Source organism: Sinocyclocheilus rhinocerous, unplaced genomic scaffold (assembly GCF_001515625.1).
Source record: "Sinocyclocheilus rhinocerous isolate Xijiao unplaced genomic scaffold, SAMN03320098_v1.1 scaffold2578, whole genome shotgun sequence".
In the NCBI taxonomy this organism is placed as follows: Eukaryota; Metazoa; Chordata; class Actinopteri; order Cypriniformes; family Cyprinidae; genus Sinocyclocheilus; species Sinocyclocheilus rhinocerous.
Genome location: NW_015643596.1, coordinates 1135388 through 1149963, shown reverse-complemented (window position 1 = coordinate 1149963; position 14576 = coordinate 1135388). Strand labels below are relative to the sequence as shown.

General features: G+C 36.0%; 1 protein-coding gene across 2 annotated transcripts in view; it reads left to right on the top strand.

The window, feature by feature from the left end:
* LOC107757493 (dual specificity protein phosphatase CDC14A-like) overlaps positions 1–14576 on the top strand; it is a 44244-nt gene that overhangs the window by 9542 nt on the left and 20126 nt on the right. For both annotated transcript variants that reach the window (XM_016574979.1, XM_016574978.1), the window contains exons 4-5: positions 5007–5099; positions 9713–9792. In XM_016574979.1, the coding sequence (XP_016430465.1) occupies positions 5007–5099; positions 9713–9792 (173 nt within the window). The remainder of the gene's footprint in view (positions 1–5006; positions 5100–9712; positions 9793–14576) is intronic.

Here is a 14576-nt window from a genome sequence, read left to right as displayed (position 1 = left end):
TCTAACTGCTTTGCTAATTTCACTTGGATGAAATGAAACATTCAGCACATTTTCCATTTCTTAAAATCCCAAATACTTAAAAATGAAAAAATCAGCCTATGTAATACTTTAATAATTGACTAAAGTAATAGTTCTTTTAGTGCTGGGCGGTATACCGGTTCATACCGAATACCGGTGTTTATTTTTGTTATGATATGAATTTTTAAAATACCGCAATACCGGTGTATGTCGCTTAAACAACGTTGGGAACGCGACACTGTTTGAAAGGGGTCCCTTTTCACTGTTGCACTGTGGTGAGGGAACAGCTGTATGTGTTACTAAGCGTGAAAGTTCCGAAACTGAAGCTGTAGAACTAATAGAACGTGATGACAGAAGAACTCATCCACAATATCCACATTGACCGCCACAAATATCCACCGCCCCTGCCATCAGCTCCCGCGTCTCACACACACGAGCGCGACTTTAGCACTAGATTTAGCAACTTTCAGACCCTTTTAGCGGCTTTTTTCCATAGAATATTCATACTGACAAACCTAGCGACTTTTTTGTATAAACCTTAGCTATGGTTCAGTTGGAAGATTTCGCCAGTGCTGTCCCGCGAACGCGAGGTCTGACTTTCCCGGAGAAGTGTCACCTCTCTCTGCGTCTGTTCTGTGCAGTGAGCGGCAGAGAAGCAGCGCATTCAGTTGGCCGCACCGCAGCCGACTCGTCAATAAATGAGTACAACACAGCGTTTCCTAGCACCTGTCGCTTACTGATTGTTTGGAATTATAAATATGAGCGTAGTTCGTCTGTTAATATCACATGCACTTTTTAGTTTGTTGTATTTTTTAGTTTTTTACTCAGACGCAGGCAGTGCGCTGCATGAGACAAAAAAGTAATATAGCCAAAACAACCGCATAGCCGCTCTTTAGTGTAGATGCATGTTGATTTTATCAGACGAACAATGCCGCGATTATAAATGACTCCTGGTTAACATGTATTAAAAGGGGTCGTGTTTAGTCACTATTTAGTGTGGTATTTTTTGACAATATTCAGTCATGACAGTAAAATAGGGCATTCTAAGTCAATATACTGCGGTATTTCATCTCTCAATTAGTAGAAAATATGGTTAACACCCGGTCATGCATGAAAAAAAAAATACCGTCATGTACCGTGAAACCGGTATAATTTTGAAAAATACCGTGATATAAATTTTTGGTCATACCGCCCAGCACTACTACTACCTACATAGACAGCTACCTTCAAAGGCAGCATTTTATCCAAAATGAAACCTCATAGGTGACTGATTTAGAACAATACATAGGTGTAACTCAATATGCCACACAAAATGAGACTCACTCAATTGATTCCAGTAGTTTTACATTAGCGTGTTGCTATTCCTAAGCTAACAGCACAAACGTTGGGAACAAGTCTGTTTTTTAATTGGAACTTTTTATCAATACTTTTCAAATGAAATAAGTACATTGTATGCCGTCTCAGTTTTCTGAACTCACTGCAATGCATTCTGGGACCTTCTCCACTAATGATACTTGTGATTCTTCCTAATATTTTGGCTAAAGGTTCTTAATAGCACATGCCAGCCACCTGCCTTTTGGAAAGTACCTTTGCTGTCTAGTTAAGCAGGTCACTTGGTTTTGGAACAAAGCTACAATGTTCCTCTGCTTTAGCAGACTTTAGAAATGTAGTTTTTAAGATTCATCAGCTTTCAGGATCATAAAACGGTTAACTTCACACAACTCCAACTTTAGTTTCCTATTAACCTAAATTGAAAGGTCAACAAAGAGGACCAAACCCAAAGCAGACAAGAAGTTTATAGTGTCCTTGTAGTGATTAATTCTGCTGACATGTCAACTTACTTAAGCATCTTTCCATGCTAAAGGAAGGTGTTTGAATAATAATAAACCACTTTATCTTTTGTGTTTTGTTCTGTGTTCCTAAAGCTGGCAAGGTGTAGGTCTCTCATGTGTTCATGTTTTGGAATATTAAAGGTAAAGTCCTGTGGTAAAAGCATGATGTGTTTTCCTCCTAACCACTTTCACTATGTGCACACCCATCCAACCACATGCGAATGTCCCCGCCTGTTTGTAATTTACAAGTTGTTGCCATAGAGATGACTTTTTTTTTTCTTCAAACCTCACTGGTTTGGGCCACATGATTGGTTGTAGGCTGGAGGAACCAAACAGCAAGAAGGGAAGCTTGGGTAGTATCTGTTCTGGTAGTATCTGGTTATCATAAGATCAGCTTTCTAGCATTGCTGAGAGGAGCTTGTGCAACCTCAAGTTGGTGTTTTTGAAGTACAATCTGATTAAAAAAATGCTGTCAATCTTGAGATTGTTTTGTTTTTAAGCTAAATGTAATTTTTTTACAGATTTCTTCCCCTCACTAGTATAACCACCTCCTGCATGTGGATGTTGCTGTTTTATAAAAATTAACTTTCTGAGTGATTGTTAACTTTGTTTTGCTTATTGATTTGCCTAGAAATTAAAAAGGGTTCAACCCTGTTACTTTGACTCTGTGAGAAGAGATGATCTGCAGATGGCTAGAGAAAGGAAAGGATCTTGAGTTTCCAAACTAGCTGACATTCAATATTGTTTTGCTTATCGATTTACCTTGGATGAATAAATGGGTTCAACCCTGTTACTACGACTCAGTGACAAAAGATGACCTCTACATCGTCACTTACCAAACTAGTTGACATTAAGTAATTTTTTTTACAATTTATTTTGGAAAGATAAAACGGTTTAGCTATACGATTTGCTATGACTTTATGGGAAAATATGATCTATAGATCACCACTTTCCAAACTAATTGATGTTAAGTATTGTTTTACTTATTGATTCATTTTGGAAAGACAAAATGGTTCAACTCTGTTACTCTGGTTTTATGAGAAAAGATGACCTCTAGATCTTCACTTTCCAAACTAATTGACTTTAATTATTGTTTTGCTTATTGATTCATTTTGGAAAGATAAACTGGTTCAACTCTGTTACTATGACTTTGAGAAAATATGACCTCTAGATCTTCACTTTCCAAACTATTTGACATTCAGTATTGCTGTGTTTATTGATTCACCTTGGAAAGATAAGTGTTCAATCCTGTTCGTATAACGTTACTATATGCTCTATGAGAAAAGATGACCTGTACACCTTCACTTTCCAAACTAGTTGACATTCAATATTACTGTGCTTATCATTGGAAAGATAAAAAGGTTCAATCCTGTTACTATGACTTTACAAAATGTTGTAAAGTTAAGGTAGTAAATATTCATTTTGAAAATTAATAGAGAAAAAATAAGAGGCAAAAAAGTCACATTTTTAAGAGGTTCTCCTGTTAAAAAAAACAACAAAAAACACATTTTACAGATCTCTCAGCTTAGATAGCTTTGGAAAAATCCTTTCCTTAGTTTTGCCTTCGGTATGTCTCTTTTTCTTTGGGGGCGGGTTGTAGGTGGACAAGTTTGAATCCTCATTTGTTGTGCTGGCAGTTTGATTTCACTCTCATCCTGGCAGTTTGATTTCACTCTCATCCCACCCCAGCCAAATCTTTACTCTGCGGCATGTGGAGCGACACAGGAACAGATGCTTTGAGGGCTTTTCAGTTCAGCTCGGCTCCAGCACAGATTATTCTGAAGCTTTTGGCGTGTTGTCTGTGCATGAGTTGCCTTTTAGCAGCTACATGCCGTTTCTCTTGTGCACACATTTCGGCTCACCTGCAGCACCTCACTGTGCGTTACTGAAGCAGCTGGGGCAGATGCTAGAACATCTGTCTCCAAATTCCCTCATGTAAAAGACATTCAATTGAGTCATCCAGAGAACACCTCAAGCTAGTTTAAGCAGGAAAAAGGGTGTTAGGCGTGTGAAATTGGTTGATACTGAGATATTCATTAATGAGATTCTCATAACTTGTTTCCCAAACATCTAACCAGTCATGTTAACTGTAAATGGGTTTGGAGTGATTTTAACATTAAACCAAGATTTTAACTCTTAATCAAGACAAACCAACAAGTTAAATGAGTGTTGCAGTTCTTTTTTCTCTTCATGTTAAAATGCTTTAACAAAAAGTTAAATGCAGTGATTTAATAATTTTGGATAAAATAGCATTTTAAAGAAAACTTCATCCAATTTTTATTGGAGTTCCTTTAAACACCACTCTAATGAAAACCATGTTAAATGAATGATGAATTTTTTTTCTAATTAAAATTGCATTACTATTGATACAATTTCTAATTTTGGTAAAAAAAATGATTGATGCAGTTTTATGCATTTTGTTTAGTTTGTTAAAATGTTGGTTTGTTAAAAAGTTTAACCATTGATATAAATTGCATAATGTAACAATCTACATTTTAATTTCTGAAATTGAAATGCAAATGTTGTACATTTTGAAAGATAGTTAAATTATTTTGTTGACTAAACTTGGTGTTTCGATTTGATGCAAATTGATGTAAATTGTATAATGCAACAAATTTTGCATTACAATATCTTGAAAATGCTTGTATGTCAGTAGCATCTTAAAGAAATGAAAATGCAAATTTTGTTACATTTTGAAAGACAGATGAGAAATTACATTTTGATTTGACTAAACTTGGTGTTTGTTATAATAATAAATAATAATGAAAAGTTTAGTTTGGTTTAACATGGTTTTAGAGTAACATTTTACGTTGTAGTCATTAATGCAGTTTTTTTTCTCATTACAGTTTTGTTTCTGTAAAATGCGAGTTAACCATTGATGCTGTTTAGAACTTTTTTGAATTACAAAAAGTTTAATGATTGATGTACATGTCGTTTTTGTTAATAACTTGCAGGAAATTTGAACTACTAAAACTAAATAAAAAAAATTCCACAGATAAGTTATGCAACTTTATGCTATTTGAGTTTCATCTTCAATAAAATGGAATGAAAACTACATTGAACAATTGATGTAATGCAAGCTATCCAAAATAAATTGCATATTTAAAATGTATTCTCGAACTTTGATTGCAGTTTAATGCATGTTTTTCTTTCCAGTCGTTTACACTGACCAGAAAGAGGATTGTGCACTACACCAGCTTTGACCAGCGCAAAAGGGCTAACGCTGCTGTGCTTATCGGTGCTTATGCTGTGAGTATCCCACTTCCATTTGTCCTTCTGTCTTCCTCTCTTACTGCCATTAATTACTTTCACCGGAACTCGAGGATTCGCATCCAGGGCGGAATCTGTCATGGCCCTGCAAATTAGCCACTCAGCTGTTTCCATCAAAACCAACAGTCCTCCCACATCGACAGCAAATTTGTTTGTCGCACAAAGTCTTCTCGAATGTTTGCCAGCGTCCTCATACCTGACTCCCCCTCAGAGACAGCGACAGAGTGCTTACTGACTGGTAGTCCCCCCGCTTTGTGGCAGCACAATAACTATGTCCTTGACTGGCTCGAATGCCAGTTTGTCCTGTTCCACTGCATTCATTCATCTAGACCACCACGTACACAGCGGCCCTTGTGAAACGCCATGACCGTGTGAGCCATGCCAGCTGATTGCGCCATTGGACATCTCCACTCTTCCTGTTCCTGGCGCTCTCAAGGAAGTACTCCGGTCTGGGCAGATTTATTGCTCAGATGGCACCGTTGGCTTTGTCAAAGGCACAGGTGCCAGCTGTAATGTGGGTTAGTGTACCATTCTGATAAGCCCTTCTTTTAAATGACTGCCCAGTTTTAAAGGGTCATGGCACCAATTTTTTCTATAATATTCATAACCTGGTCTGCACATTTACTCAAGTATATTCAGTTTATTTGTGCTGATTTGTACTGACAAAGCAGCTACTATTTCACTATGAGATAAGAATGCTTCTGTCCTCATGAATATTGATGAGCCCTAAATGGCAACATGGAAAGGAAGTGGTATGACAGATGCTTCTCCAGTTTCCTTCAAAGAAGCCATTGTTTACTTATCCCAACAAGAACTGCAAATTGAAATATTAGGGAACCGAAAAGGGTGGTAGTGTTACAATATCAGCATCCTTTTTTCCTGATTCTGGGCTATTCAAAGAGGGGGGATCTAATGTTCCCTTGCTTTAAATTGGATGAGGGCCATAACAAGTTATAATCTGGCTGTTTGTGTAATCTGATTTTGGACTGTGTGCCACCATAAATCCTGTGTTGGATGTTTGTAGCTGTGACTCAACTTTCCACTTTTTTGGTTCCCTTATATATGGAATTTACCTTATTTTGCAAAATAAATTAATAATAATAATAATAATTAAAAAAAAAATGCAGTATTTACACTACCGGTCAAAAATTTGGAATAATTAAGATTTGTAAATGTTTTTGAAAGATGTCTCTTATGCTCAGCATATTAGAATAATTTCTGAAGGATCATATGACTCTGAAGACTGGAGTAATGATGCTGAAAATTCAGCTTTGCATTACAGGAATAAATTTACATTTTAAAATGCATTAACATAGAAAACTGTTATTTAAAATTGTAATAATATTTCACAATATTAGTGTTTTTGTTGTATTTGTCATCAAATAAATGCAGCCTTGGTGAGCATAAGAAACTGATTTGAAAAACATTAGAAAAACCTTAATTATATATAAATTCAGTGTGAAAAGTTTACATAAGTCTACATTCATAATAATAGTATAATTAAAAAAAAATTTTTACATTTTAACTGTAAAACATCACATGCAATTCACAACTCCGTTTACAGTTGGGATAAAACAAGTTATTTATATGTATATTTTGGGGAGAAGTGTAAATAGAACTTCCATAAAATGAAATTTGATGCAAAGTTTGATGAACTTGAAATGACAGTGTACGGCGTTCAGAAGTTCATGAGGGAAACCTCACAGAAAACCTGACGAAGAATCTAGAGAAAATGTGGGCTGCTTTATTTTTTTATCTTTGCAATTCTAATTATCTAGCAAATATCCCTCAAAGTTGGTGTACTTCCTCAAAATCGGTCTACTAGGAATGGTCACATTTACCCTCCCAGTCTAAATTTAGTATGAACCTTGATCCCGGTGTTAATTTAGTTGTCTTAAATGGAAACTCATTTTAGCTACCTTCAAAAACCCAACCTCTGGAGACGGCCATCAAATCATGCAGATTCTCTCCTATAGACTCAATAAAGTGCTCAAGGTGAAATAGTATTTTAAGTAATTCTCTCATATATTACCATAATCATCTCCAAATTGCATAAAACCTTGTTTCTGCTCTGCGTGGTCTTGCCTGTCACTCTTTGCATGCATGGACGTGTGTTCAATGTAATGTTTTTGTCTTTCTGCACTTGTAGTGAATCTTCTGTAAGTAGGTTTTTATTGATCCAGGCTTGTGTGGGATGTGCTGCTCTGGCAAGCGCAGATGTTTGCTGCTGATCTGCCCTGCAGTAGATGACCCAGTTTTTTCATATGAAGGAGATTATTTGTACTGGTTGAACAGCTGGGCCAAGATCTTCCATCAGAGTCACATGGGACAGTAGGGCGCAACACAAACAAACAAGCGCTGACACTTCTCACGGGACTGAACTTAATCTGCCGAACTGTTCAGCTAATTGTTTGATCGGTGCATATTTCATGAGCTCGTGCACAAATTATAAAGCTCTGGCCTCCTGCAGAACAGACAGCCTTCAAAAACAGACACTTGACCTCACTCCTAGTTCGTGTTTTATGTTTTGTCAAGTACTGGAGATCTTAAAAAGATTAGTTCAACCAAAAATGAAAATTCTGTTATTTACGTTGTTTCAAGCCTCTATGACGTTTTACTGTAGAACAAAAAAGAAGATATTTTGAAGAGTGTGCAGGTCGCTCTTTTCCATGCAGTTACAATGAATGGAGACTGAGGGTTTCAAGCTTCATAAAAGATGCAAATGCACCAAAAATGTAAAATGGCCCATATGACTACATGACTCTATATTCCACATCTTCTGAAGTTGTACGATCAATTGTTAGCACATTTTCTAGAATTTTTTTTCTTCTGAAATGTGCTGCAACGTATATAATGCAATTAACGTGATGCATGCAAAAGATTTGGATTTGTGTCGAATGAGAGCGATACGTTGAGCCCAAGTTTATTTGTATAGCACATTTCCCACACATCATTAGTTTTAGATTCATTCAGTTTCATTTTAATTACTGGTATTTTAGATTATTTTGTGAATGTAAATAATAGTCAGGTATGACTTACTTTCTTGGAAAATATGGGAGTTATTTGCAGAATCACATTCATAAGAGAAGTAGCTATGTCAGATTTGTGAATGAATCATTTTTTCTAGATGAATCATTTCAGTGAATCGATTCATAAAACTGGTCTGAATGATTTGTTCAAAAATAGAGGAAAATTGAGTCAAAAATTATTTTTAATTTGATGTTTTAATGTTTTTGAAGCTTCACAAACAGTTTCCATTTATTTGTAATATGGAAAAGAGCGACTAGCACAAACTTCAAAATTTCTTCATTTATCTTCCATGGACAAAATAACATTTAGAAAGAACTGAGTGTGAATAAATGACATAATTTCCATTTTTGAGTTCTTCTGTGTTTAATGCGTGTTGGGCTTTGGCGCAGTTCACATAGGTTTCTTTTCCGTGTTGCCACCGTCCTGCTGCATTCTGACATCAAGCCACAGAAATGTTGAAGGAGTGAGCGGAGTTCTTATTATAGAGTCCTTTCTTTCCATGATGTCAAGAGGGATTGACGTGGATGTAGGGAGTAGATGACCGCTAAAACTCATCGCTTCAGCAAGTCTGTGTGTGTGAGACTCCCGCACTGTGCCGTGACAAGTCGTCCCAGCTTGACAAGGGCCCCATTGTGCTGAGCCACAGCATCTCATCTGTGTGACACATTCTGCCCGAACATCACTTTCCTGAAAGTGCGTTTGTGTATGGGATAATGAGGAACACGGACAGACGTGGATAGGAAAAAAGATAGGCAGTTGGGAAGTAGCAACGCCCGATTTGTGTATAAATTGTTCTTTCTAGAAGTCAGATTGTAATTAACAAAACATTTTTGGAAGAAAAATCAAATGTCATTTTGCACGATTGTCAACTAAAATATTATTTTCATTTTGGCCAGGGTGAAATTGTCTAAAATGATGAAATGTTGGCTAAATTTGAAGGATATTAAAAAAAAAAAAAACTGGGCATCTAGAAATGAATAGTTTCCCCTGTTTTCCCCTAATCGGTTAATCTGATTGGAAACCATCTGAATGAACCGTGTTCAATTTTAGTGCCATTTAAAAACAATTATAGTATTTACTAATATTTTAAGTTGGGTTTTATTTTTAATTTTATATTTTCAGTTTTCATTATAATTTTAGTTTGTTTAGTTTTGTTAAAGTTTTGTTTTAAGTTTGTGTTTTGTCATTTTTATTTTAGTTTTTTAAATATTTTATATATTTTAAATATAGTATTCGATTTTTTTCTCTATAGCTATAATTTTTTCAATTTTAGTTTTAGTAATTTTAGTAGTTGCTTATTTTTGTTAGTTTCTAGTGCAACAATTTTCATTTAAGTTAAGTTTGTTTTTCATGTAATATTTATATTTCATTTTATTTCAGCTTTTTCAATTACCACAAAAATTATTTTTTACAAAATAATTTACCAATAATTACCAAAAATAATTTTGAATGGTTTTAGTTAACAATAACAACACTGATGTTAAAGTTATAGAATTAGTACCTAGCATTCAGCTTCTTTGCTGTTGCTCTAATGTCACTTCCTTTCCTTTTTCCTGTCTCAGGTGATTTACCTGAAGAAAACACCTGAGGAAGCCTATAGAGCTCTTATCTCCGGCTCCAATGCCTCATATCTTCCCTTCAGGTAAGACGGCTGCATATCCACATCATCTGCAAAATGGAATTAAAAAAATGCAAATAAATGTCAATTGTTACCAAACCTTTGCTAATATATATTTTGCCTCGTTTCCCCCACTTTTCTCTCTCTCCTTCACTTTTTGCACAGTGCACTCTAATCTGATTTCGCACAAAGTATTGTCTCTCCTGTGGCTCACAGGGTTTTAATGCGATAAACTTCTTAACCCAGATAAATAAACAGGCAAAGTGGAAAAACCGCACGGCCGTTTTTGCAAGCCATGAAGCTGAGAGGCCAGATAGTTGTTGTGCATCTATATTGTGATGCTCATAATTGCAGCAGGATTAGATTATTTTGCTCCTGCGGGTCGACATCTCTTGCCTTTAATTTGGGATTACGGCCTGGTCAGCGCACTCATGTAATCTCTCTTCTTGAGCTGAATTTTGGACTCTGTTCCAAACTGTCGCAAAGGACAGGACACTAAAGTCTTTGAGCTGACTGCCATACATAAGGGTGAGCAGGACATACGTAAGGCCCTTGAGCAGGAGGACAACCATCTGTGGCAAGTTCTAGACTCAGTGCAGATGGTGTGTAGTGGTAATCTACACGGTCAGATTTGTGAATGGTTAGAGAAAGGCACAATTCTGTTGTGAATGGGTCTTCCTGTTGGATAATACTGTTGCCATTTTAAAACGAGAATAATAGGTGTTCACTTTTTCTTTTGTGTAACTTTTTTTTTTTTTTTTTTTTTGGAAGGTGTTGGTGTTGGGATTGAATCACTAGACTTTAGTGGTAATTTATTATTAGTGTTCCCGTGCAGTACAATGTTTAAAGGGTGAATAAATAAATAGGTAGGATTGCAATGGGAGACAGGAAAAAAGACAATAGTGTTGGGGTCATGGCTTGGTGGTTAGCATGCAAAAAAATAATTATGTATATATAATATATAAAAAATATATATAATACATAATAATAAATAATAATTAAAATATAGAATAATTTGGCCTTAAATATTTATTAATTAAAAAAAAATGTTTTAAATGTTAATATAATGTTAAGTATCTTTTAATTAATAATGTTTAATAATTTATCAATTTCTTTATTAAATGGGCTAAATTTATAATTAATATTACATTTTATGTAATATATATATATATATATGTATGTGATATGACCTTAAATACTAATTTATTTTTAATATTCAGACATTTTTTAATATTTAAAAAAATATGAAGTGTCTTCTAATTAATAGCTTTTATTGAATAATTTCTTAAAGGGGTCCTATTATGCTCTTTTACAAAGTCTTGATTTTGTTTTGGGGGTGTACTCGAACAGGCTCTCAGACTAGGTTGTTCGAAAAAACATTATTTTTAACATATTTTACATTATTACAACACCTCTCTCCCCAGTCTGGCATGAGCGGCTCGAATAGTTCCTGTATCAAATCAATTTGAGTGCGATTTAAACCCAGATGATTGTAACCACCCTAAGTTCGTCTGCCTTGGGAAAGCTAGCGTGTCTCCGACACAGTGATAACACTCGTTGCCTTCTCTAGTGCAGCTCAACCAGGTCTCGTCCCATTCGTCGATATTTGTGATATCACAAATCCCGGAAAATATGCGTTGTAGTCCAAATGAGTCGTTCGTTGTAGTTTTTGAAAAGTGATTTCTGTTAAATAAAATATCTCCTTTTGAAGTGGACTTTGAATTTTGTAACTTTGCAGATCTTTTTTATGCTCAAACAGCAACATTACAGACTAACTAAAGTTGAAAAAGTGAAAAAGCATAATAGGACCCCTTTAATTAAATTGCTTAAATTTAGTTAAAACTAAATGATTAAAAACTTTGCAAAGGTGAGAGAGAAAGAATAGGTTTAAAACAATGTTCCAGGTTAAATTCTGGGGAAATTGACTCGTATCTCATTTTTGAAAACAAACTGCATTATGTAGTCCATAATATTCCTTTTACAGTTTTATTGTGGTCACATGATGATTAATGTGTCTCCACATGAATATGAATCTATTTTTCCTGTCATGCTCTATGTAAGACAGTTGTGGATATGTGCCGGTGTGACTGCTGTTTGGTTATTCCACCACCCAGTCGCCCAGTTAAAGATGCGCCCCTGCTGTTTCTCAAAATGACTAGGAATTCCCATGGAGATATTATTTCCATCTCCTAAAACATTGTCCTTCCTCTTTTAAAACGGCTCTGTCACACAGAAATCACAGACACATAGCAATTTTCATTACCATGTAGTTAGTATTCTGGGTTAGTCAGTCCTCTTGGTTGTTTGCCACCACCATATGAGATTTGACCCCTCACTGACCCAGAAACACAAAAGTCTTAAAGTTCACCCAGGCCAAGCAAATAGCTGCATATTCTGGTATGCTCACATATATAATGAGGGACACGTAGAAAGACGGGGTGACCCATGGCCTCATCGAACAGAAGCACTCATTGTTAAAGTGGACTCTCGTTGACTAATTATCCAGAACCGCATACACTGAATAGTGAAGAGGCCTACATTTTCTAAATCTGTCATCTTCAGTGCAGTCCCATGATGCTTTTAGCCGTGCTTTCTGAGATGGGCTGTAAGTGCTTCCGGTATAGATTAGCTCTGGCCTCCAAACAGTTTGGAGGCGTCAGTCTCTGAATGCAAACAGGAAACAGCAGCTTTAGTGGGGGAAGTCGTGGCCTAATGGTTAGAGATTCGGACTCGTAACCCAAAGGTTGCAGGTTCGAGTCTCATACCAGCAGGGATTGTAGGTGGGTGGGAGTGAATGTACAGCGCTCTCCTTCAATACCACGACTGAGGTGCCCTTGAGCAAGGCACCGAACCCCCAACTGCTCCCCGGGCGCCGCAGCATAAATGGCTGCCCACTGCTCCGGGTGTGTGTGTGTTCACTGCTATGTATGTGCACTAAGGATGGGTTAAATGCAGAGCACTAATTCCTAGTATGGGTCACCATACTTGGCCACATGTCACTTCACTCACTTCACTTTATTTTTACTGTACAGTTATTAGTGCTTTTCCCAGAAGGCTGAAATCCCCATTTGGTTTTCTTTCTAACACATACTTTCATGTCATCAAGGGATTTTTTATTTATTTATTGACCATCATTGGTCTCTGAAACCAGAAGGATTTACGTTACTCGTTAGTGGGTTTATTGGTCAACACATCTATTGTTTATTCACTCTTTGTGGGCATGAGATCAGATGCTCTTGCACTTTATTTCTCAAGAGATTAACCTTTATCCAACACTTCCTTTTGAGTAGCAGTTGAGTCATTCTCAGAAAATATTTTGACTTGCTGACTTACAAAATGTTTGTTTTGAATTCAGTTCATTTTTTTTCCTGTAAAAATGGATTTTTAAATATTATATATAGCATTTATTTAGTGTTTAGTACTATTTAGTACTCATCTTGATGTGTGCAAAACATTTCATATTATTAAATAAAATATTTGGTTATGAAATGATGCCTTTCATATGGCATTTCTTAAATATTTAATCTTTTTCAAGTCAAGGCACTTACTCATCACAATATTTAAAACTGGCCTAGTTTATGAAACCATAACTGCTCTTTGGGCTTGTCTGCACTTGCAGGAAAGCAACTATTTATCTTTGCCAGTTTTAATGTTCAGTGGCATCTAGGTCACCATTATTGTCATTATTGTTTAATCCTGCTTATTGTGTACCAGACATTGTGAATGTCACACTACATTTTTAAAACATGAATGGTACACTTGTTTTATGGACCTGGTTAGGGCAGGATTAGAAGGTTAATCTACTAAGACTCACGTTCTAAAGGAAACAGCGGGTCTGCTGGTTCTTTAAATCATTGTGTATAAAATCCAGGCTTGGGAGGGTTACTTAAAAAAAAAACAAAAAAAAACGCAATATCAAAAATGCTTAGATTTATTATGATGCTAAATATAAACTATTTGATGCACAATATAAAATACTTAAGAAAATGCCATGTAGTTGTAACTATGCTCTGCAATGAAACCAGAAACAACAGAAATGTTTCTGTAACAGAAAAATACAGAATACAAATGTGCATTTTTTTTTTCAAGCAAATATAAATTAAGAACAGATGCACTGAAGAGGACTTGCTCCATGTGGTCATCGGACATTCTGCTTCGACATGGTGTTAGTACATGTCCATCTCACTTCGTTAAATGATTTCATTTATTTCAAAGGTCCTTATACAATGGGAAAATAACCCAAACCTGCAACGACAATGGCCAAACAAATAAATATATTAAAGGGGTCATATGATGCGATTTCAAGTTTTCCTTTCTCTTTTGGAGTGTTACAAGCTGTGCATAGATAAGATCCCTGAAGTTGCAAAGACTAAAGTCTCAAAACCAAAGAGATATTCTTTATCAAAGTTAAGACTCTGCCACGCCCCCCTAAAACGGCTCGTTCTAACACGCCCCCACATCTACCTCACTATGTGGAAATATTTGCATAATGCCGCCCAAATGTGCACGCAAAGAAAGAAGGCATGGTTTCAGTAACAGCAGTTAGTGTTGAAGCAGCCATGTCAAGGAGACGCTGTGTGTTTCTAGGCGAAAGCAAAAGCACTTTATTTGGCCTTCCGAAAGTAGATGCATTTAGGAATCTTTAAGATCACTTACAACAGAACAGCAATGCATTTTATGGACGACCGTTTCATGAACCTAGGAGAGGAGATAATTCTGAATCTGCTATGACAATCTGGCGCTTCTGAATCAGCTACTGTAAGTATGTTTTGTTATTAGTTTAAGTATTTGCAATTGACTGTTCAAAT